Source organism: Vicia villosa, linkage group LG4 (assembly GCF_029867415.1).
Source record: "Vicia villosa cultivar HV-30 ecotype Madison, WI linkage group LG4, Vvil1.0, whole genome shotgun sequence".
In the NCBI taxonomy this organism is placed as follows: domain Eukaryota; kingdom Viridiplantae; phylum Streptophyta; class Magnoliopsida; order Fabales; family Fabaceae; genus Vicia; species Vicia villosa.
The window spans coordinates 184,473,917-184,498,089 of record NC_081183.1 but is presented as its reverse complement, the minus strand read 5'-3'; the positions used below and the strand labels follow the sequence as shown (position 1 = coordinate 184,498,089).

General features: G+C 31.4%; 2 protein-coding genes and 1 long non-coding RNA gene across 3 annotated transcripts; 1 reads left to right on the top strand and 2 right to left on the bottom strand.

The window, feature by feature from the left end:
• Positions 1-583: 583 nt before the first annotated feature.
• On the bottom strand, positions 584-1,539 carry LOC131596331 (early nodulin-like protein 14). Its single transcript, XM_058868952.1, has 2 exons — positions 1,282-1,539; positions 584-1,143 (listed from the first exon to the last, which is right to left on the bottom strand). Exons 1-2 carry the CDS (start codon positions 1,460-1,462, stop codon positions 773-775), a joined length of 552 nt encoding a protein of 183 aa, XP_058724935.1. The 5' UTR covers positions 1,463-1,539; the 3' UTR covers positions 584-772.
• Positions 1,540-6,069: 4,530 nt separating this feature from the next.
• On the top strand, positions 6,070-6,602 carry LOC131600512 (uncharacterized). Its single transcript, XM_058872665.1, has one exon. It carries the CDS (start codon positions 6,103-6,105, stop codon positions 6,415-6,417), a length of 315 nt encoding a protein of 104 aa, XP_058728648.1. The 5' UTR covers positions 6,070-6,102; the 3' UTR covers positions 6,418-6,602.
• A 10,706-nt stretch (positions 6,603-17,308) lies between these two features.
• Positions 17,309-20,822, bottom strand: LOC131600511 (uncharacterized). The gene is made up of 4 exons (XR_009283163.1): positions 20,521-20,822; positions 20,360-20,425; positions 20,111-20,228; positions 17,309-17,865 (listed from the first exon to the last, which is right to left on the bottom strand). It is a non-coding gene; the product is annotated as an uncharacterized LOC131600511 (long non-coding RNA).
• Between the last annotated feature and the right edge of the window lie 3,351 nt (positions 20,823-24,173).

Genomic DNA, 24,173 nt, shown 5'->3' with positions numbered 1-24,173 from the left:
TAGCAATCCTATCTTATGCCATTTTTTTTCATTGTTTAGTAATGAATCTATTTTAAGCATCATTCTCATTTTTTCGATTACACTCTAATTGTTCCTATTTATTTTTTTTTTGTAATTCTTACAAAATATTTTGTTTGTATTCCTTACTTAACAATCCTTTCTTATGTCATCTTTTCCATTTGCACTATGAAAACCATTTAACTTTTCATTCAAACTTTTAAAAACTTTTCTTCATTTTTTTTAAAACCAAAAATAAAAAAAGTTTCCGAAATGTTAATCAAAATACCATTTGATTAGTGTTCCACAACCTGTTAAAAATCAGATATGCATGTGTTCCATTACTCTCCCCCCTCTCAAAAGATAATTTGTTTACAGAAACAATTTTTTCCCCTTTCACTAAGGATTTATAAACATTTGACAATTTCTTTCCTTCATGATAACTTCTGTTATTCTTTCCCAAAATTTAACATTTCATATCACACAAATTGACCAAATGTTTCAGCATATATGCCTAATTTTCGTATCCTTAATAAAATTTCAGAAGATATACAACATAAAAATGAAAGAAGCAGGCCAAACCATATGATTTAATTCATAAATTTATATTAAAATTTGAATAATATGATCCCAACAAAATACCAAGACTAGACTACTACTAGCAATCACCTCACTGTGACTGTCTCTAAAACACTTTAACCAATCCCAATATTTATAATAATAATAATATACTGTAATAATATAAATATCCAAACTAAAAAAGTCACAATTCAAATCAGAAAACCCACATAGCAGCCACCACTCCCACAGCCATCAAAACACCACCACCTTGCAAAACACTTCCACCACTAGTTGGACTTGGAGCAACAGCTGGACCTTCAACACCACCACCTGGTGAAGGTGCAGATGCAGGTGAAACAGGACCAACACTTGGACTTCTTGGGCTTATAACAGACACAATAACCTTCTGTCCCTTTTCACAGTGACCCTTTTCTCCACTGATGTAGTAGTATGAACCAGAATGATCAAATCTCACCTTGGTTTTCCCATCATTGTACTTTTTGATTGGGTTTGAGATGTTGCAGCTTGTGTAATCCTCTTTGCTCACTTGCAAAACAGAGTCTTTTCCAGTTTCATAGTTGAAAACTGAGGAACAAAAGATGAAAATTTTGTCAACATCATGAAAACATATACAAAAAGATTAAATTTTTACAGATAAAAAACGAAAAAGATTGAATTTTTACACATAAAAAATGAAAAGATTGATGGGAAAGTGATAATTACTAAGATGGTCTGCAATGCGGAAACGAACACTTTGTGCCCATTTGTTGAGAGAGTCAGATTCAGAAGATGGAACCTTCCATGCATCAGGTTTGCCACCAATTAAGTAATCCTTGGGTGCTGCAGCAGCAAAAGCAAAGACAAGAAACATGAGCAAAAGAGAAGAAGAAGATGAAACAGCCATTGTTTTTTTTTTTTTGGTTCTGTTTAGTTTGTGTTTCTAGCAGAAGTTAAAAATGGGGTGGTTTAGGAATGTGGAAAGTGAGGGGTTTGGAGTGTTGTATTTATGGTGGAAATGAGGAAGTAGCCGTTGGTATAATGCTTGGGAAGAGTGAAAAGAAAGTTCTAGACTATGAATGAGGTGGGGGCCATTGGGTTTTGTTTTCTAATTAGTTTTTTTGGAGATAGAGAGCAACGGTCAAAAACTATGGTCATGGTCATAATTTTGGTCTTAGTTAAAAGAATTTGGAAGGCTAGAAGAGAAGATATTAATTAGGAGTAACATAGAATTATGCATTGTATTTTATGAATTAACTTGAATTCGATGGAATTCTATGTGTTTTTTTGTTGAATGCACTCTCCTTAATGACTAAGGGAAAAAAAATACAATTGACTTGTTTTAGAATTTTAGGATACTAGTGAGAAATATTAGTAACAAACTCATGCATACGCACGTGTTCTGATTTAGTACGCGTATTTGTTTATATAATATAGTTATTTTAAATTAAAATTTGAATTAAAATTTTTGGATCATAAATAAATTTTCGTATATAAAAATAGATTTTTTTTCCATATACCATTTTTGAATCAAAATTTTTTGAATCACAAATACCAATTTTCATATATAAAAATATTTAGATCATTAATAGATTTTTTTTCCTGTAAACCCTTTTGAATAATATTTTTTGGATCATAAATACAATTTTTCGTATATAAAAATATTTAGATCAATAATAGATTTTTGGGTTAATAGTAATTCATCCCCTATTATGTGAGCGAATTTTGCTTTTCCCCCCTCCCAACCTTTTGGCAACGATTTTTTCAAAAAAAAAAACGTTGCCAAAACCTGTCTTTGGCAACGGTGGGGGTAACCCGAAACACACTCATATTACAGGGGGTAAACTACGATTAACCCTAGATTTTTTTCCACATACAAATATTATTTTTTTTTATATAACATTTACAAAAATATATGAATCAATAGAATTTAACTATAAATAATAGTAGTATGCTACGATTGAATAAGTAATACACTTTTCCCCGTATATATATATATATATATATATATATATATATATATATATATATATATATATATATATATATATATATATATATATTTCTCATATTTAAATTAATAACATATATTTGTGAAATGCAATCAATAACAAATAATTTATATAATATTTAATTGTGCAAATATTATTTTTATTGTATACACTTCATTAATGACATATATTAATATAATAATATTTTGAATCATATAAATTAAAGTTAATGATAAGTGACACAAATTTTTGTATTTTATCCAATAACACACATTTTCAAGTATATTTTTAAATTCATTTTAATTGAAATAAGTTTTTTTAAAATAAATTATTATTGTTTTCTTAAAAAATATTGTATCTTAAAGTAAAAATTATTACAAATTATATTTCTTCGTTATTAATATTCAATTAATAAAGTTAATTTTTTAAAATTAGATATTATTTTAAATATAAATTAGCAATCATTTAAAATGATCATAATAATTTTTTTATTAAAAAATAATTTATTGAAATATTTTGATTAATTATTTATTAAAAATAATAATAATAAAGTAATAAAAAATGAAAAGTGAGTTGGAAAGTGAAAAATGAAAAAGTGAAAAGTGAAAAATGGGTTGAAAAGTAAAAAGTGAGTTGGAAAAAATTAACAACAACTTTTCTTATATTATAGATACCTTAGAAAAATTTAAGAAATTATGGTTCATTCATCGATTATAAGTATTAAACTACCGGGCATCAATAATAAGTTATAAAATATTAGAGAGGAGTGAGGTATATCCGGTTCTGTTGTACTCTAATACTAATAAATCACCTGTGCTGCCGCACGGGTACATTTATTTGATACTACTATTATATATATATATATATATATATATATATATATATATATATATATATATATATATTTTTATATATATATATATATAAATAAAATTTGTTTAGATATTTATAATATTAAATGATAAATATAATTGTATAAAGAATAATGATATTCATGCATTTATTTGCATAGGTTAAAATAATTTTGTAGGGTGGTTTTATACTCAAATGCATATTGAAAGCAACATTTATAAAAAAAATTGCGTGAATTTAACTAATCGTATCCCGTTACAAATTTATTTATTATGATATAGATTTTATTTTAATAAATATGTAGATATTTTATTGATAGTTCTCCGTGAAAAAAATAAAAATTTTGACATTTGATAATAAGAATTTTGTGTCTCAAATAAAAATAATTGTTAATTAAAATAAAATATGTATTTTGCTGATAGTTTTCAGTGAAAAAAATAGAAATATTAACATTTAAAAATATTTTTTTAATAAGTATAAATAATTTTTACATTTGAAATAATATTTTTAATAATTATGTTAATTCAATTTATTAATTTATTTATGTTTAGAAAATAAAAAAGAAAAGAGAAAATTGAGAGAGAAAATTAAAATGAAAGTGAAAATATTGGAGAGAGAAAAGGAAAATGATAATTTGAAAAGTGAAAAATTGGAGGATATGTGTTGTATTTTGATTTGTTTGGAACAGTGTTTTAAAAACCGGACCGGACATTAAACCGGTGAGGGTACTGGGTCACTGGTTTATTGGTCGAACTACTGGGTCACTGGTCGAACCTCATGACTAAATCGGATTAAACCGGATAACTCGGTTGAATAGATCGGTCGTTATAACAAAACTATATAGGTATAAAACATGTCGAACATGATGATTCAGTCTCTACAATATATAACTGGCACTTAAATTTTTAAAAAATATCATATCCTAAATAAATTCACAAGTTCATAATTTAAATTCAAATTTTAAACATAGGTATTACACATAATAAAATAGTACAAAATTACAAAGTATATATTTGCAAACAAAATTTAATCGCAAAATAATATAATTGAATAAATGATACTATCTCCGGTCCTATTTATAAGAAAAAATTCTCTTTCTAGATACATTGAATAAGTAATGTATCTGGACAATATGTTGTTCAAATACATTATTTATTCAATGTATCTAAAAGGGGAATCTTTTATTATAAATAGGACCAAAGAGAGTAATAAAGTAACTTCATTGTCTACTAAATTTAATTTTAAAGAAAAAATTATTTTAATGTTGATATCTCCTTCTTCAATATCAAATTCATCTGAAACAAAATTAACCGTATTCGAAACATTTTGTTTTTTTATTTTGTTTTTTATTTTATTATTTTTATTTTTCATTAAAATAATTAAAATGATGTTATTTTAACTTTTTAAAATAAAAAAAATTAAAAATGCATTTAAACCACCGGTTCTCAAAAACTGCCGGTTTTTCCGGTTTACACTGGTTTTGACCAGTTCACACCGATTTTGACTGGTTCACACTGGTTCAATGACATATCCGATTCAGCAATCGAACCAGACCAATTGCCTGACCGGTTCTCCGTTCAACCAGTCCGACCGGCCGGTCCGGTTCGGTTTTTAAAACACTTATTTGGAAGTTGAATAAAATAGTTGGATTATGAAAGGACAATTTAGTCTTTTTTCCTTTGTAAATTGTTGTAACAAAAAGAGTAATTTAGGTAGAATGGTAGACTTTTTTTTTAATAGCTTGATAGTATATAGATTGCACATTTATAAATGTAATTAATGAATGAATGAAATAATTTATCTGAAAGTATTAGTTGAGTTTGAACTATTGATTGAGAGTTCAGTATCTTTCTGTGGTATATATTTGTATTTTTTTTTATAATGTATAAAGGTAAACAAATTATATCAATATATATATTTTTTAAATTAAAATAATTTGATCTTTGAAAATACCAAAAAAAATTAATTAAAATATACCGATACCAAGTGTTAAGCCATTGAAATTATCCATCGCATATAATTGACACACTCTCATTTTATATTCACATTTTTATTCACCTTAACTTGAGCGTTAAATGTTAACCTGACCGATATATATTTTTTATAGAATTACTAAGATCAAGTATGCAACTATGTTGATACACTCCCTATAATTGAACAATCAAGTAGTCACAGACAAATCCTAGTATCATATTACTAATCTTGTGATGAAGCACTTTCATGATTTATTTAACACTGCTTCTGTTTTGCAGGATTTGAACTTGGTGGATGAGGTAATTCCTTATTTGATTTCTGAACAGAACAACACCTTATTGACTTTATTGCCTACATTGGAGGAGACCCATAATGCAGTGTACTCTCTTAAAAAAGATAGTGCATCTGACCCAGATTGTTTTAGTCCATATTTTTTTAAAATTTATTGGCATACCGAAAGTTTCATCCGTTTGACCATCTGTCCAGTTTGTAAATCATTGATATCAATTTTCAATATCAACCAAAAAAATTGGGATCATGACTCATGATGCATACAATTACAAACCAATATAAATAAATGTTTGAGGTACACGTTCCAATATCAACGACACGTAGCAGCTACGTGTTGAGAAAACAGCCAAATCATGAGGATACGTGCCTAACCAACCTCCTTTATGATTTGAAGCATCTACATAGATACAACACAACTACAAGAGAGAGCAAAAAAAAGATGAGTACTGGAAACGAAAACTGGAGGACAAATGCAGAAACACACAAGATGAGTTCGGAACAAGTAAAAGCAGCAGGAGTGGAAGATTCAAAGAGGCCACCGGGTAGTAGCCATGGCTCTGGTAGAAATGTTCTTCACCAAAGGAAGTCACTTCCATTCAACTATTCAACAATGGCTATAGCTGGTTTGCTTATTACAGGTGTTGTTGGATATTCGGTTTTGTATTCGAAGAAGAAACCAGAAGCTACTGCTGGTGATGTTGCAAGGGTTTCTGTTGGAGTTGCAGGACCTGAGGACACTCACCCTAAGAAATAGATGGCCTTATATTTAGACATCGTCATGATGATGTTACTGTCTTTTATATTGTAATATATATCAATAAAATTATGATATTTATAGGCTTAGTTGTATTGATATTATCAATCCTTGTTATAACTGTTTTAGTTCAAGATCGGCTTGCCTTCCGGATTAATACACCACTTCAACCATGTTCAACATTACCACCCTTCCTCCTATTACTTTAAAGATAGTCTTCTTATCTTAGATACAATATCTTTCCAAGTGTCTCTCAGATTGGTTCCTATCATGGTGCGGGGGTCCGCAATTGCTGTGTGACTTTAAAATTACGCCTTTGGGTGTATTAGGAGAGCTACGTCAGACGTTTACAATCAAGTTTCTTCAAGTATTTTCATCAATAATCCAAATATTAGAGTCCTAGAGTCCTAGTGTATTAGATAGGAGCTACGTTTTTAATCAAGTTTTCTTCAAGTATTTTCATCAATAATCGAAATATTAGAGTCCTAAAACACAATTTTAGCAATTTACTTTTTTATGTAATGAAAAATTTTAAAATTTTCATTTAATCAAGTTTTTTTCAGAATTTTTTTTTAAATAAAATTACGCAAATAACTAAGTTTCAGAAAACATTGACACCAAGGCGCCATGTGAGATGACGCCACCATTGTATCAGATGAAGGGAGGCGCCATTTGGGATGGCTCCTATCTACAACTTTTCTGTAATAAGCCATTTCAGATAGCGCCTTGGTGCATTTTTAAATGGACAATTGAACAAATATATACAAGGAGGAGATGAGATGGCTCTTCCTCCTAAATGTTGAAGGGAGGCGCCATTTGACATGGCTTATTGAGACTGAGTGTGCCATGTCAGATGGCGCCTAGAACTAAAAAAATGAAATAAGCCATGTGAGATGGCGCCTTGGTGTTAAGGGTTTTAGAAACCTAGTTATTTACGTAATTTTTTTTGAAACGTCGTTATTTGCGTAAATGTTTTTTAATATATGGTTATTTTTAAAAAAATTCCTTTTTTTCAAGTATTTTCATCAATAATTAAAATATTAGAGTATTAGAGTCCTAAAACGCAATTTTAGCAATTTACTTTTTTATGTAATGAAATTTTTTAAAATTTTCATTTAATCAAGTTTTCTTCAAGTATTTTCATCAATAATTGAGATATTAAAGTCCTTAACTCTCTTATGTAATGTAAAAACTTAACGTTTAGTGTTAAGTGTTTTTTAATATTTGTATTCCAAAGAAAAAACAAGAAATGCGTCGGGTTGATCCACCGCCACAAGCTAAGAAAAAACAAGAAATGGGTTGGGTTGATCCAACGCCACAAGCTAAGAAAAAAAGAAAGACTGCTTGTAAAAATTCATCCTTTAAATTGAATCCAAATAAGTTACTCTTAAATAGATTCACACAAAGCTTTACACCAATTCTTTACACCGATTCAAAGCCTCTTAAGATTCCTTTGATGATCCAAAAGTTCTTCCATGCTTCATCATAAATTTGATGATCCAAAAGTTCTTATGCAAATTGTAGTAGCTCAGAGTGTGTGCTATCACTGATTTTGAATCCTTGGAGTTCACGCCGCTAGCCTTTTTACCATAATTAAGAAGAAGAATTGAGATAATGGTGTGTTATCACTGATTTTGAATCCTTAGAGTTCACGCCTGCAAGCCCTTCTACCATAATTAAGAAGAAGAATTGAGATAATGGTGTGTTATCACTGATTTTGAATCCGTTCACGTCTGTTAGCTCTTCTACCATAATTAAGAAGACGAATTGAGATAATGGTGTGTTATCACTAATTTTGAATTCGTTCACATCTGCTAGCCCTTCTACCATAATTAAGAAGAAGAATTGAGATAATGATGTGTTATCACTGGTTTTGAATCCTTGGAGTTCACGCCTGCTAGCCCTTCTACCATAATTAAGAAGAAGAATTGAGATAATGGATCACCCCGTCCCTTCTACCATAATTAAGAAGATGAATTGAGATAATGGATCACCTTGTCCCTTCTACCATAATTAAGAAGATGAACTGAGATAATGGATCACCCTATGTCGCAATTTAGGTTACCATAACAAGTATTGTCCCTGAGTTATTAAATACCAGAGCTTTCATCCATCCAATCTGACCATTTGTTGCCAAATTCCATCCTCCTCATAGTATACTTAAGATAATCCCATAATACATAATCATAGGCCTTCTCAAAGTAAGATAATCTCATGATACATAATTATAGGCCTTCTCAAAGTCGATCTTCACCATCATACATTCTTTCTTGTGTTTCTTAGTATAGTCAACCATTTCATTAATACCAAAACTCCATCTAACATCTGCCTCTGAGATAGGAAGGTTTCCTTTTTTAATTTAGAGGCTAAAATCTTGGATATAATTCTATATAAGCTCCCCATTAAACAAATGAGTATGTATTCCTATATTCTTTTAGGATTTTCTGATTTAAGAAGTCAGACGAAGAAATTATACAATCACAACCTCGGGCAACTTAGGATTGGAGTAAAATTCAATAACAAACTTAGAGATGTCTTCTTTCAATATATCCCAATACTTTTTGAAAAATTCAAGGTTGTAGCCATCTGATCCAGGACTTTTCTCCCCATCATTTAATCACACCACTTTCTTAATTTCATCATACAAGAAGGGTTCCTTTATCATATTAGAATCTTTTGAGCATGAGACAAGATTGGTTAGTTTTGAAAAACTTAGATACAAAAGGGGATAAGGTTACTAAAAGGGCATAAAGTTACTAAGGACTATTATGCAAATACAAACACGGGAGCTATTCTATACTTCTGTCTAAAATATGTAAAAATAATTTTAATTGGTTATCATTTATGAGAAAAATGAGAGAGAGAAAAATTTAAATGCTATTAAAAATTAATTTTATCTTGAAAATAAATCTTTTAAAATAAAATATTAAAATAAATAAAGTTTATTTTTTTTAATAAAAAAATGTTTTTTTCTAAGAATTCTTTACGGTGGAATTACAAAGACTAAGAAATTTTTGTGTTTTTGTGTTTTAGGTGTTTTTAAGAGAGGTAAGGAGTGACCGTCATTGTTGGGTTGTTCAAAGTTTTCACGTGTCTTCTTCTTTTTAAGTTATTCATAGGCATTTTATACACAAGTTTGAGTTTAATTGGTTTAATGACTACTTAGTTATTTAGAAACAATTTCGTAACATTCTCTGCTTTTATGAAAGAGTGTCGTAACAAATAAAGAAAATAATTTGGATCTTGTAACGGGCAAAGTCCGAGATGGGAATCCCATCCTGGTTATTCGACCGTCCCAATCTAAGGACAAAATTTGCGATGTACATAAGTAGTGCTGCCTATATAAAAAAAAATTGAGATGTACATAGGCCTCCAAAGCATGAGGTCTGTAAGGGTTAAGTGTTCTGAGTTTAACCTAGATCACATAGACTTCTCATACATGTATTTAATTGAGTAAACTTCCCGTAAATTTGTGGTCTTGATGATAGATCAGTTCCTGAGGCATTCACCCTGGCGTATATAAGGAAGATTTATGACTTTAATGAAATCGGAAAAATCTACGACTTTAATGGAGAAGCCGGAGAACCCTAGTGGGTTCATGATGAAGATAAAGGAGGGAGCCCAGGTGGGATCTCAATCCATTGAAGTTATAGAAACCGATAAGTTCGAGGCATAAGGAAGTCGAATAGCTCTCGTCGAATCTTGTTACTTTGAATTTTGTACTAGGATTAATCTCATTTGATATCCATTGTTATAACAATAACTAGTATAGAAGATTAAATATAAGTAAAAGACAACAAACACGATTGATCTTCGTTAACGCGGTTTCGTCAATGGCGCCTACCTCTGTGGTTATAGAGTAGTTATAGTTTCCGTTATTTTTATCTTGTGAGTTCCTTAAATTACAGTGTTACAGGATATATATATATATATATATATATATATATATATATATAATACTAGAATTTATTTTATCTAAAACCTTAATCCTCAATTTCTCTAAACAAACAATTATCTCTACCCATAAATTATCTCAACAATATATGTTATACTCTCAACAACACATAATTATCAAAACAATATGAGTCATACTCAATAATTTGTTGGGAAGTCTAGGGAACTCCAGAAGTGTCAATGGACTAAATATTTAGGATCCAAGAGACATTGACACCATATATCCACCTAAAACCCTAAGACAATGGGGTATAAGTCATTTATCTTATAAATCCAATATTTCTCCCATTTCCATTAACACTTAAATCCAACAATCTTTCCTACTAGTGTGAGTCACCACATCACTAACATTGATCCACACTAGTATCTCACTTTTGCTCCCTACCAAACTTAACCATACCATTAATACTACTAGTTGAGGGAGTCCGGGGAGTGTCGGATGTGTAAACGGGATAAACTTTTAGGGTCTAAGAGACCTTGACACCACATATCCATCCAAAACCTTAAAAAAGTCGGGGTATAAATCATTTATCTTTTATACACCAAACATTCTCCATTTCTAGTTGATGAGAGACTTAACCACTCAAACTCGAATCCCAACAATCTTCCCTATAAGTGTGAGTCACCCACATCACTAGCCTTGACCTATACTAGGATCACACTTTTGCTCTTCCACCAAGCCCTAATCTAGCTCTGATACCACTTGTGGGGGAGTCTGGGCACGAAAGTGTCAATAGACTAAACATTCATATCCAAGAAACCATGATACTGTTAGGGAAGTTTTTCACTATGGAGCATTGACATATAGTGTAGGACTAGACACCTTTGTCAGAGACACACCACCTATCCACCTAAAATCTTAAGGTGATAGGTCAGTGGATTCTCCCACTTATATATGTTCAAGTCACCACATTCCTACCCAATGTGGGACTATTTTCCCACTTACTCACACTTGCATTATTATTCTAACACCCCCCTCAAGTGTGAGTCCTCAATGTCTCTCTCATACTTGTACCGCCGTTGACACCTTGCAACAGGACACCACTTCCTGGGCTTTTCGATACAAGTGAGCCGACCTCTTTCTCGAAACCAGGCTCATGATACCATTTGTTAGGGGGGTTTTTTCACTAGGGAATATTGATACATAGTGTTGGACTAGGCACCTTTGTGAGAGACACACTACTTATTCACTCAAAATTTTAAGGTGATAGGTGAGTGAGTTTTTCCACTTATTAATGTTCAAGTCACCACATTTCTATCCAATGTGGGACTATTTCCCCACTTACTCACACATACATTATTATTCTAACAGATACCACATTTCAATCTAAAACCTTAAGACAATATGTGATTATGAGTTCTTTTTCTTATATACCCAATATTTTCTCAATTTTTAATTGATGTAATACTTAACCACTTACACTTGAATCTCAACAATTTCTCGTTCATGCATTTAGAACAAATACATTCTATGATTCCATTACTTATAAAAAAATTATTTCAAGCACCTTTAAGTTTTTATTCGGAAAACTTTTATCTAAATAATATGAAGCACCTTAAACTACGACATTTATAAAATGATTGTTGACCATATCTTTTTGTATTAGGTCATACTTATAAGTCATTTAAAGATGCTTTTGTTTTTGTTTTTTTTTTGGTAGGGGGAGGATCTAAGCCCAAGAAAAAGAAGAGACTACACAAAGAGCTCTTTACATCGGGTATGAGCCCGATGTAAATCCAAGTGATGTAATAAATCAAAGACATTTTACATCGGGCCAAAGCCCGATGTGAAAAATACACCTACCACATCGGTTGACAGCAACGTCTGATGTGAAAATTTTTTTTTTTTTAAAAATAAGTGATGGTTAACATCGGCTGCGTATAAGGACCGATGTAATATGTATGTTTTAACATCAGTGGTTTGCTTGGACCGATGTAATATGTATGTTTTAACATCAGTGGTTTGCTTGGACCGATGTAATATGTATGTTTTAACATCAGTGGTTTGCTTGGAATTCAGCATAAACAAACATTAAATTAGAAACTTATATATACCTCAAATTATAAATGTGTAAATTAGGAGGAAAAATGTGCAATCATATTATAAACTATATTCATGTATCAAATCTTTTATAGATGGAATTTGTGAATATCAGCCTCTCAAGGAATTAAGCATTGCTTTATAACTACATATATCCTTAAAATTAATATTTTAGTTAAAGAGGTCATTCAAATTTAAATCTCGAAAAATTAATATATACACTTAAAATTAATGTAAAGACTTTAATGCTTGATCCTACAAAAATAGAATTAAAGAGGTCATTCAAATTTAAATCTCGAAAAAGTACTGAACATTAAAGTCCATGAGAAACATATAAGTTCAAATGGAAAGTTAGTTTTTCTTTTTCATGAATACAGGGAGGATAACATTTCAGATGAGTCAGAACATCCATACAAAATAATCATCATGCAACTAAATTTCCTGTTTTTTTCTTTATTTCAATTTTACAAGTAAAGGCTAATTATAATGTAAAAATTAGTTGGCTTGTAGGTGATGATTCATTTTAACATTATCATCAATTATGCGCTCAAAATGATAGTGGAGGTACTTAAAGTTTCCTCAAAAACATTAAATATAACATTGAAGTAAAAGCATCAGTACAACCCAAAATTTCATACCTTAGTGCCTTTCCACCTCGCTGAATCATAGTGGCAACTACTGCATTGTTAACCTTAGGAACAAGTGTCGTCAAATCAATATTCTGATAGCACAAAGGATCTTTTGCACATTTGCTAAAAAAGAACAAGCAGCGGATACATAGCACAGGCTCTGTGTATCAAGCATCGTGAAGATCTGCACATCATAAGCCACAATTCACTTTTCAGTACTACAACATGTTCAAAACCTACCTAACTAGTCAGTATTTTCTTTCACCCTCCTATCATAGAAAATAGTGGTTACGCTGGAATGTTTTAGCGATGTTACATTACATCGGCTATTAGACTACATTATGTCCTATCGGAGAAAATAGATTTAAGCTACAATTTGCTAAAGTGGGGCTGGAAAGTGGAAATGAACGGAAACCATGATAAAAACACAAGTGCAAAAATATTCATACCCATATATTCTATCAAACTAAGAGACAGAATCCCACAAGTCAATACTCTTATTGATAGTTAGATAAAGGCAACAATAAGACACACAGCTTCAATCATGCCGATATAACTTTAAACTCCTTATGAAAATCTCAAAACAAGTTGAAAATCAGCAGATTCTTTGGGTTGTAGACAACGATCTTAGCCATCAAGATTAGAACAATCTAAATTTTTAGAATCTTAGATATCGATATTAGTACAGTCTAAAAATAAAAGTTCATGTACCTGGAAGCTTTAGACTAAAAAGCAATACCAATGAACTAAATAAATTGAGTATGGAAGTGAGTAGCAAGAAACAATTAGAGCTTCTATAATTGCAAAGCCCAGTTGACAGCCACCAACTGGAAGAACATATGATATGAACAATTCATTAACAGAGATTCCAGATAACATGAATTTTATAATGAAATTAAAAATAAAAAAAATGTAATGTGCATCCAGATATAAGCTCACTGTCTGAGATGGATAAATAGACCCACATATAACTCTTAATCTTCTCATTCCCATCCAAACCTTCTTTCCGCAACTTTACTAGAGAAGGAACAACATGACAGAATACCTGCACAAGAATATCGTGTATAAAGATCATAAAAGGCCAAAACTTTGAAAGAAAACAAGCATATACAAGAAAGAAGAACACCACTGATCTCCATATGATAGTAACCTATTTTATAGGTATGCTTAATCAATAGATAAAAGAATTGAAAATCATACATAAATAAAGGAATCTAAATATTCTTTGGCCTTCAAAGTGACAGGTAGGAAAATAAAATAACTTTAGTGGCTATTGTCTGTCAAACAAACTCAATGAACGAAAGGGTTTACTTGCATAATAATGGACGCTATTATTTGAGGACTGATTCAAAGCTGGAAAAGAGATAGCTTGAGCTCAGAGGAGAAATCACCAAGTTCATCTTCCAGAAGCTACATGAATGACTGTTCACATGTATGTCTATAAACTCAGGAAAATACCATGAATAAAAAAAGGACTTAACAGTTGGTGAACACCACCAGTTCAACGAGAAGGGCTATCAAACTACTCTTTCCAACAATTTCTATTATTTCCAGACATTCACATGGGTCTTGGTCTATGAAGCACGGACACCCCTAAAATGACCCCGACACTGACACGGTGACACCGTTAATAATTCAAAAAAATGAATAAATTAAATGTAATTGCAAGTGTCGGTGCAGGTGTCCGTCATCGACACGGACACCGACACGCCTGATTTTAGAGGTGTCGGTGCTTCATAGGTCTTGGTCAAGATCACACAAGCATTAGTACAAGCACATGTCAAAAATACCACAATTATGCCATGTCTTGGTCACATGAGTAATTTGCACGAACACATTGTGTGCTAAGCTTCACACTAGAATTTCTATGTAAATTTCCATGTTAAATTCTAACCATATCTAAGAATCAACATTAGAACCTAAACTAATCAACACAACAACTTCACAATCCTACATCAAGAAACACATCAACCTTCACAACTGTATCAAGTTATCAAAAGCAAGTAAGGAATTACCAAAAGAATTGAAGAAGATGATGATGCTTGGAGACGGTGATGATATTGCGAAACCGAAAAAGGAGACGGAGACGAAGGCCGCGCGAAAGTATTGGACAGAGGGAGTGCGTCGCGATTTGACCGGTTGCAGCGACAAAGATGTGACCAGAGAGAGTAGTGCACGGCGGAGAAATTCCAGCGGAGCTGGACCGAAGGGAGGATACGACGGAGCTGGCCACGGCAAGGCCTGTGATAATTCTTGTATGCGTGGAGTTGGTGTTGTTGCTGAGAGTACGTGAATGAATGTTAGGTATTTTGAGTGAAAGAATGAGGGAATGAAGTAGAGTTTTAGCAGCAGAATGAGGTTTCGGCGGAAAAGAAGAGGTTGCGGCGAAGAAGAAGAGAGAAAAGATTTGTGTGTGTAAAGAAGGACTAGGATTTTAGAAAAAAATTGTTAACGTTTTCCATCGGTTTTCTTTTGGACCAATGTAAAGACCTACTGTGTTTAATATTTTCCATCGGTTATTATTAAGGCCCGATGTAAAGGTCCACTTTCGTAATATTTCTCACATCGGTTAATATATAGGTCCGATGTAAAATCCCTTATAACGAGAATTTCATTTTATTTACAATTCTGCCACCGCTTTTTTTTTTCATTTTATTTACAATACTGCCACTGTGTTATACATTTTTTATTTTTTATATATTTTTTATATCATTGGAAATAAATACCTGATGTAAAATCTTTTGACAAATATTTTTCACATCTTATATTTTAATACCTGATGTAAAATCCTTTAAGCAAATGTCATATTTTTAGTAGTGGAGATTCCTATGAAAGGAATCTCCTCTAAAATTTGAAATCACTAACTGACTAATGAAATTAGAAACAATCACTCCGAAAACCATAGACTCCCCACTAGAGGCACTATGCTTAGCCAGAGCATATGTGCACTGATTTTCCCCACTAAAGGTTTGAACCAAATTAATAGCTTGAAATTCCACCAGCTTCTTCATGATTTGCTTCACCAAAGCGACACTCTCCATATCTTTGGCTATCCCTGATTTTAACATTCGGATGACTATTTCCGAATCCACATTGATCTCTAGTCTCGTTACGTCCATCTCTATCGCTATCTTGATGCCTTCGAAAACGCTCCACAACCCAGCTTTGACAACACTCAACTGCCTAAGAATTTAAGAAAGCCACCTTTAAACTCTCCACTAACATCTCTAATGATACCCCCATAGCCAACTATATAACCATTTATGCAAGCTTCTTCGGTGTTTAGCTTCACACAACCTCTCTCCGGGGGATTCCATTTCACCATGGTAGTAACTTTCTTCCTGATGGCTATAACCCGATTATTTAGTATACTCTTCCTATACTCTGCCAATCTAGCAAACACATGAGAACAAGGATCTGTCGGTCGATGAAAGTTGTCAATGTGTATCTCCTTATTCCTCCAATACCAATTGCTATGACACTCCACAACCCAGTAAGTAGATCAGTTATTGTTCATACTAAGATTCAGATCAATCCAGTCCTCTAGCTCCATAGAGAAGAAATTATAATTGATGCTAGATGGCACCATATTGATCCAAACTTCCATGGCTTTAGGGCAATCCCTAATGGCATGAAGGATCGATTCTTGCACTCCTCCATAAATTTTACAATCAGCTCCACCAAGGCCAAACATACTTTTGTTGTAATTTGTAAGAAGGCGCTCATGGCACATGATCCAAATGAAGCAGCGGATTCTTTCTTGGACTCTCAGCTGCCAAATCTGGTTCCATCTAGCATCTCCGGATTTGCATTCATACTTGACAATATTATCATAACAGTGAAAAATAAGCTTTTGTTATTAAAATAGTAAAAACCATCAAAATAAAATACACTTAGATGCAACAAATATTGACAACCTGACAAAAAAAAAAGCTTTAATTGTCAACTTCATCAACAACTATAATATCTCATACATCATAAACAATCATTATCTGTTTTTTTACTTATATAGTTGAGTCCGGCATCAAAGGAGTCTTACTATTGGATAGAAGTGAATCTCTACCAATGTCAAATTCTTCATTTGATTCTTCTTTAGATTTCCCGGCCCCCATATAACACCTTAAAATCCAATCGATAGTATTATTGCTCCAAAAATACTACAAACAATTGAAAAATAAAATGTAAATGTTAAAAATTAGAAGAAAATTGTGTACTATTTAATTGCTTCCAATTTTCCAAAATAACAAAAAATAAAATTAGTGGATGAAACTCTTACGTTCCAAAGTATAATGCTTCACCAAGGAACATAACACTAAAAAATGCAGCAATAACTATTGACAAAGGCTTAAACATTGATATATATAGAGGGCCTTTAATATGGAGTCCCCATGCATGAACAAGACAACTTAGTCTAGTAGAAAACACATTGGTATTGACACTAGTGTTCCACATAGGTTGTATAAAAAGACAGAAATAACCACCGATGGATATTCTTTTATGATGTTTGTCTGTTTGCAAGAAACAAAATTTTGCTAGTAGTTTATGTGAAAATTAAAAACTCACAATTTAACTGTATATACCTGAAGAATGTACCACAGTGGAACAATGAGATACTCAATAATAAGTAGAGATCCACCAAGAATCCAATGTGATTGTGATGTTGGTCTTATTGGAGAATGAATAGTATGTGGTGGTTTAGTTGATGGTGAAGATATAATCATTGGACCTTTATAAAGTACAGCTATGAGTGCACCTAATATTGATATGGTAAAACCCAATATTTTGGCCTGACTGCTTTTGCTTTGTAAATTTACCTTCTCCATCCTTCATTAAAGACAAATCATTTATTAAATTATTTACTAGAATTTCTTATACTTATTTAGATAAAAAAAAAAAACTCACTTTCTATTATTTCTTGATGAATCTTTAATTAAAATTCATCCTCGTATTTTTGGTTCTACATGTTTTGTTCATGATCTAACATCATATTCCCCTCCAACGCATTGTTTCTACATCTATGCAGATGTCACTTTTTATGAAGATACTGCATTTTTCACTTTGTCAATATCACATGAATTTGTGTTAGTTGAATACTACCAACTCTCCCTATTTCATTTGTTTCTGAATTTTCATCCCCGTATACATTATAGGGCCCGTTTGTTTTGGATTTTTTTAAAAATGATTTTTGTAGTGTTACTAAATTTTGTGAAAAAAAATTTTACAAAGAATTTTTTTATAAAAGCTTCAAATGAAAATTTTGTTTGAATAGTTATTCTTAAAATGTGGTTTTAGGTATTTCATCTATTTATGGCAAAAAAAATTAAATATCAAAATTTCAAAAAATCACTTAATTTTGAAGCTATTTCAAATAGATTTTCATAAAAATCATTTTTGAAATACAACTTTTTAAAAAAATTATAATTTTGACTAAGTTTTGGTCTTCAATTATATATGTTTATGTTATAAGATATCAAAATTAGTGTTTCATTTTAGAAAAATCGAATATAAAAAAACTTGTAATATTTTGAAAAACAGTTTTAGAAAATCTATTTTCAAAAATACAAAGAAAAAATCCATTTTTTTAAAGCTGAAACAAACTTGCCCATATTCTTCCATCTCATAAGTTTTCTTTTTCCTCATCAATTAACTTTTCCATAGTGTGCACAAGTAAATGAATTAATATGATTCTATGTGATATATTAATTAATATGATTAATATAGTCTTATTTTCTTACTTTGATTTTTTTAATACACCCTCACATTTATTATACTTGGTGTATGGATATAATTTATATGTGGTGAATGACCCAAATCAATAGAGCATGATATTATAGTCAAGTTTTCTATTTGGGTTAATTCAACTTTATAAAATCGGTGTAAGGTTAAATTAGACCCAACCTAAATTCTAAGATGATATCAAAACTTATTTAAGATCTATTAAGCTACATGATAAAGTTTATATCCAAGCATTAAAACTAATAATATTGGTGTAATGATGTGTTAAGAGTCTCAAATTAAAACATGCATAATTTTTTATAAGTGAAAACTCTTCTTATCTGAAAATTCAGTTTTATAAGAATGTATTATGCTCAATTTGAAAATTTTAGATGATATCATAGACTATTAATTCGAACCAACTAACATTTATATTTTTGCACCAAGTATATAAGTGTTTAACTTGAAGGAGTGTATTGAAAAAATAAGTAATGGACACTCATATATTAAAGAAAGAGTTTGAAAACAAATTATAAGGAGTGACATCATTCACCTTATAGGAATGTTTTGCAAGTTTGGGTTAAGTCAAACTTAAATTTCTTAGATGATATGGTGGATGGTTTGCTCGTAGTCTCTCATACCATGTTAAATATTTGAATAGAGTTTAATTCATTCTTATAAATCAATTGTTAAGGTGAGGGTGTACTATAAATTCTAATCATGTATTCTTTTTATTGAACGGAGGACATGGCCGGATAAATCCAATATAAGATAAATATTGTTCTCACTTATATATATTCATGTTAACTCATTTTTCAAATGTGAAATTTTTTTTTTTTTTTAATAAGCAATTTGGATCTAGCGGGTTTCGAACCTGAGACCTTGAGAGGAGCACACTCTCACTTATATATATTCATGTTAACTCATTTTTCAAATGTGAAATTTTTGGCGCGCTCTCTCCTCTCTCTTCACGTTTTGGACTGAACATCTAGAGTGTAACTCAAGCGACTCAAGAGTAGGGGTTCAACATATCTTAGTTATATCTAAATATCATCTTAAAATTTATGTTGTCTTATTCGACCTTACAAAACTAACTTATAAAATAAAAATTAATCTCACTTATAAACTTACGTTCAGGTCATCTCCAATGTGACACTTTTAAAAAAAATTAAGAAGTTGAAAAACATCATAATGCTCATCCAATTGTACGAATTGTGTATAATACAAATGAAGAGTAGGAGAAATTGCTAAGTATCCCTTTGCTAAATAAAAATGAATTTCATGCATATGTGTAAGAAGCAATAGATATATTGTTGGAAGATTAGTGTATTTCAAGAGTAGGGGAAAATGTCACCTGAAAAAGATAGCTAGGATAAATGTAAATGCGGGTATAACATTGCTAAGAGCAGAAGCAAGAGTTGGTGTAGTGTATTCAAGTCCTTTATATCCAAATAGCAAAGCTACAACTCTGCCTTAAAATCCAATTCATCAAACCAAGCAAAAACAAGATTAATAATAATTATAATATTACTTAAAAAAGTAATGGTCAAAATCTCAAATAACCTTAAACAAAGTTTACTTTTGCAATATTGCTTTGTATTACCCTAAAACTCCAAGGAAAAAAGTTCTGAAGATTAGAGACATGTTTAAAGGAGGAAGCTCTCTTGACCTTCATAAACATACATATTAAACTTATGAATAAAAAATAAAAATGATTTAATAGAAAAAAAATGAATTATTTGAAATCATGTAAAAAGAAATCACCACTTGAAGAAGAAGGGTAGAGGTAAAAGGAGAAAAAGAGAGGAGACAACATAAGAATAAGCAGTGAAGACATAGAAACTCAAGCCATTTTGAGTAGCTGCTTTGAATAGAACATTGACACCAACGTTTGTGAACTCCATTGCAACCATTGCAGTAAATGGAATCACATCTTTGCTATAACAATTTCTTGATGCCATTTCTTTCCCTCTCTATATGGCTCACTTTCTTTGATATCTTTTCAATGGCCAATTAAACAAAGATGATTGTGGATTCATTGATTAGTACAATTAGGACCAGGTCAGTTGAAGTTTTTAGTTTTAATTTATTTGGTAGTGTGATTCAAGTTTTTAGTTTTAATATTATTTCTAAACTAGATCATTTGTTTGCACATGGTTTAATAATTGCGTTTAAATTTATATAAAAAAAAGGTATAATGATTCCCTTGTCAAAATTATAGGGATGGGACAAAGAAAGTGGGTGAGATTGAGTTTATGATGAATAATAATATAGCACGAGTATAATGATAGAGAAAAAAAATGTGTAAGACATTGACTTCAAACTAAGCATTGATTTGGATCCAATACCGAGTAAACACTATAAAGGTTAGAGTAAAACAAGATTATACACTTATAAGTTTCTCTCGAATTCTATAAAAAATTTAAATCACTCGTTTCATCTCATCTAGATAATAAAATCCGAATAGGCTGTTTTATACTTGTTCGGATAATAGTTTGGATTTGGATTTTTGATAGACTAGGAGAGCATTCTTGCACCTTTACGAATTGCCTTTAGAATCCTATCCTCTATCTAAATCTATAGCGAATCGAGTGTTTTTCTCTGATTCAGAGTGTGATAGGGAATCTTCTACTCCACCTTTGTTGGAATCAGATCTGTCAATAGTGGTTTTGGTTGGTTTGTGCTCTAGCCAAAGAGCTCCGAGGTGATTTTGTAACAATTGTGTTTCTTTATCATGTTTTTTTGGTTGATCTCAAGGCTTTCTATTTTTGTTGTTTATCTTGTTTTTTTAGCACTTCTTGTACTTTATGTTGTTTGTTGTATCTTGATCTTACTTCTTTATTAATATACATTTTACCATTAAAAAAAAGTAGTTAAAAATTAAAGCGGTTTCAACTACCATTATTTATCTTGTCAAGATGATATTATTCAGGCAAACTTTTAACTCAGTACTTAAAAATTATTGTAGTTGAAACCACTACAATTTATCTTGTCTAGATAATATTATTCAAATACACTTAATTTTTTAGAATTGTGTCGATTTCAACAACCACAATTTACCTTGTATGTATAATACTATTGAGACAAAACTAATATTTAAGAATTACGACGATTAAAATCATGATTATATATATATATATATTCCATTTTGAAAAGAATTATGACGATTAAAATCGTGATTATATATATATATATATATATATATATATATATATATATATATATATATATATATTCCATTTTGAAATTAGAATTAGAAGAAAGTTAATGATGAAGGATCTTGAACCGGTGATACTAATCTCAGATACGGCAGCTCGGCGGTGGACCTGCAAGGTTAGCACTCCAATGTCCAAGTCAGTTTAAGATCCAAGATGAGTGTAGTGAAAATTAGAGATCAGAAAGTGTATCTTGCAATTCAAGTGAGATGACTTTTATTGATATGAGCTTCTTCATGCACTTGGAAAGAAAGAGTCGTCCGCTTAAGGAGCCAGGGAAGCTTTTAGCAATTGTGGTCGGCCTCTGAGATATTGTTTGCTTCAAACTAAAAGTGGAAACGCTTGGAGTTAGTTGAAAAAGTAGTGGTGAATAAGCGCATTAAATGCATTTTCATCATTGAAACATTTCGCTGCTTCTTTCTGACACATGGATTGAGGTGACTAATTATGGCATGGCGCTACTTATATTGCACTTGAGTTTGTTTACATTTCCAAAGGAAAATATTTTCGTTGATTTTGTAACTTCTCTTTGAAACTAATTTGGTTCGTTTACTCATATGCGCAGAGGAATTTTTTTGCACTCCTTGAGTCAGTTTCAATTCACAAGTGTTTCTCTTCCTTCCTTCCTTAGATTATTTGCGAGAGTAGTTGCAACTCTTTGTTCTAGCTTCTATTTCTCCTTAACACACTTTCCTTTCCTTTGTTTCGTCCTACCCTGATCTAAACTAGTTAAAAGTATTTGGTTCATTGTGTTATGCCTCCACTTGGCAAAATGCAAGAATAAAATTAGACCTTAGAGCAAGAAAATGTGTTTTCTTGGGATACAAGAAAGGTGTTAAAGGTGTTTTTTCTTGATTTATGTTTTTCATTGGAACCATCACATGGTCTACTCCAATAATCCTGACACATCACATTCCACTAATCTTACCTATGATAAAAACCATGAACCAGATATAAGTCACATTAAGGATGATGCTCAAAATCTACAATCACAAAATGTAGATGACATTCATACATCATCTGAATAATTACAAAGCCTTGAACAACCAAAAATGCTTGTACCTCAAACTTTGAGAAAATCATCTAGAAACACACATAAACCTATTTATTTGTCTAACTCCGTCGACAGTTCCTCAAAATAATAAGTTGGTCCAGATTCTTCAGGTATACTCTATCCTATTAATCATGATCATTCATTACAAAATCATACATCTACCTTGTCTACTTCTACTACTTCTGAGCTAGGAAGTTATAAAGAAGCCAGTCAGCAAGAATGTTATATCAAAGCTATGAAGCCTAAACTAAAAGCCTTGACAGATAACAAAACTTGGGTCTATGTTGATCCTCCAAGCAACATTAAACTTATTGGGAGAAAATGGGTTTACATGGTTAAACATAAGGCATGTGGAACAATAGAAAGGTATAAAGCAAGATTGGTGGCCAAGGGGTAAAATCAAGTTAATGGGCTTGATTTCTTTGACACCCTCTCACCTGTAGCTAAGATCACTACTGTAAGGACATTATTTGCCTTGGCTTCTATTCATTCATTTCATTTACACCAATTAGATGTAAATAATGCTTTTTTTGCATGGAGATTTACACGAAGAAGTGTATATGTCCATACCTCAAGGAGTCACAAGTCCAAGGCCAAATCAAGTGTGCAAGTGTTGAAGTTTATTTATGGCTTAAAGCAAGCCACTAGAAAGTGGTATGAAAAACTCGCATGATTTCTTAATGCATAAGGATATCAACAATCACTCAGACCACTCTTTGTTCACACTTCACAAAGAATATCATTTTACTGCACTATTGATTTATGTATGTTATTCTGGAAAGAGATTCCTTAGATGAGATTGAAAGAATCAAGATTCCTCTTAAAAATGAATTCGATATTGAAGACCTTAGGAAGCTTAAATACTTTCTAGGCACAGAAGTTGCTCACTCTACCACTGACATTAGTATTTGTCAAAAAAAGTATTGTTTGGATATATTGAAAGATATTGGTTTACTTGGTCTAAGCCTGTCAAAACTCCACTAATACAACCATCAAACGACACCAAGATACATCAACACCTTATGAAGATATACTTTGTTATAGAAGACTGGTAGAAAAGCTACTTTACGTCATAACTACAAGGCCTGACATTACTTTACCTCACCACAACCACTATGATACAGCTCGCAGAGTAGTGAAGTACCTAA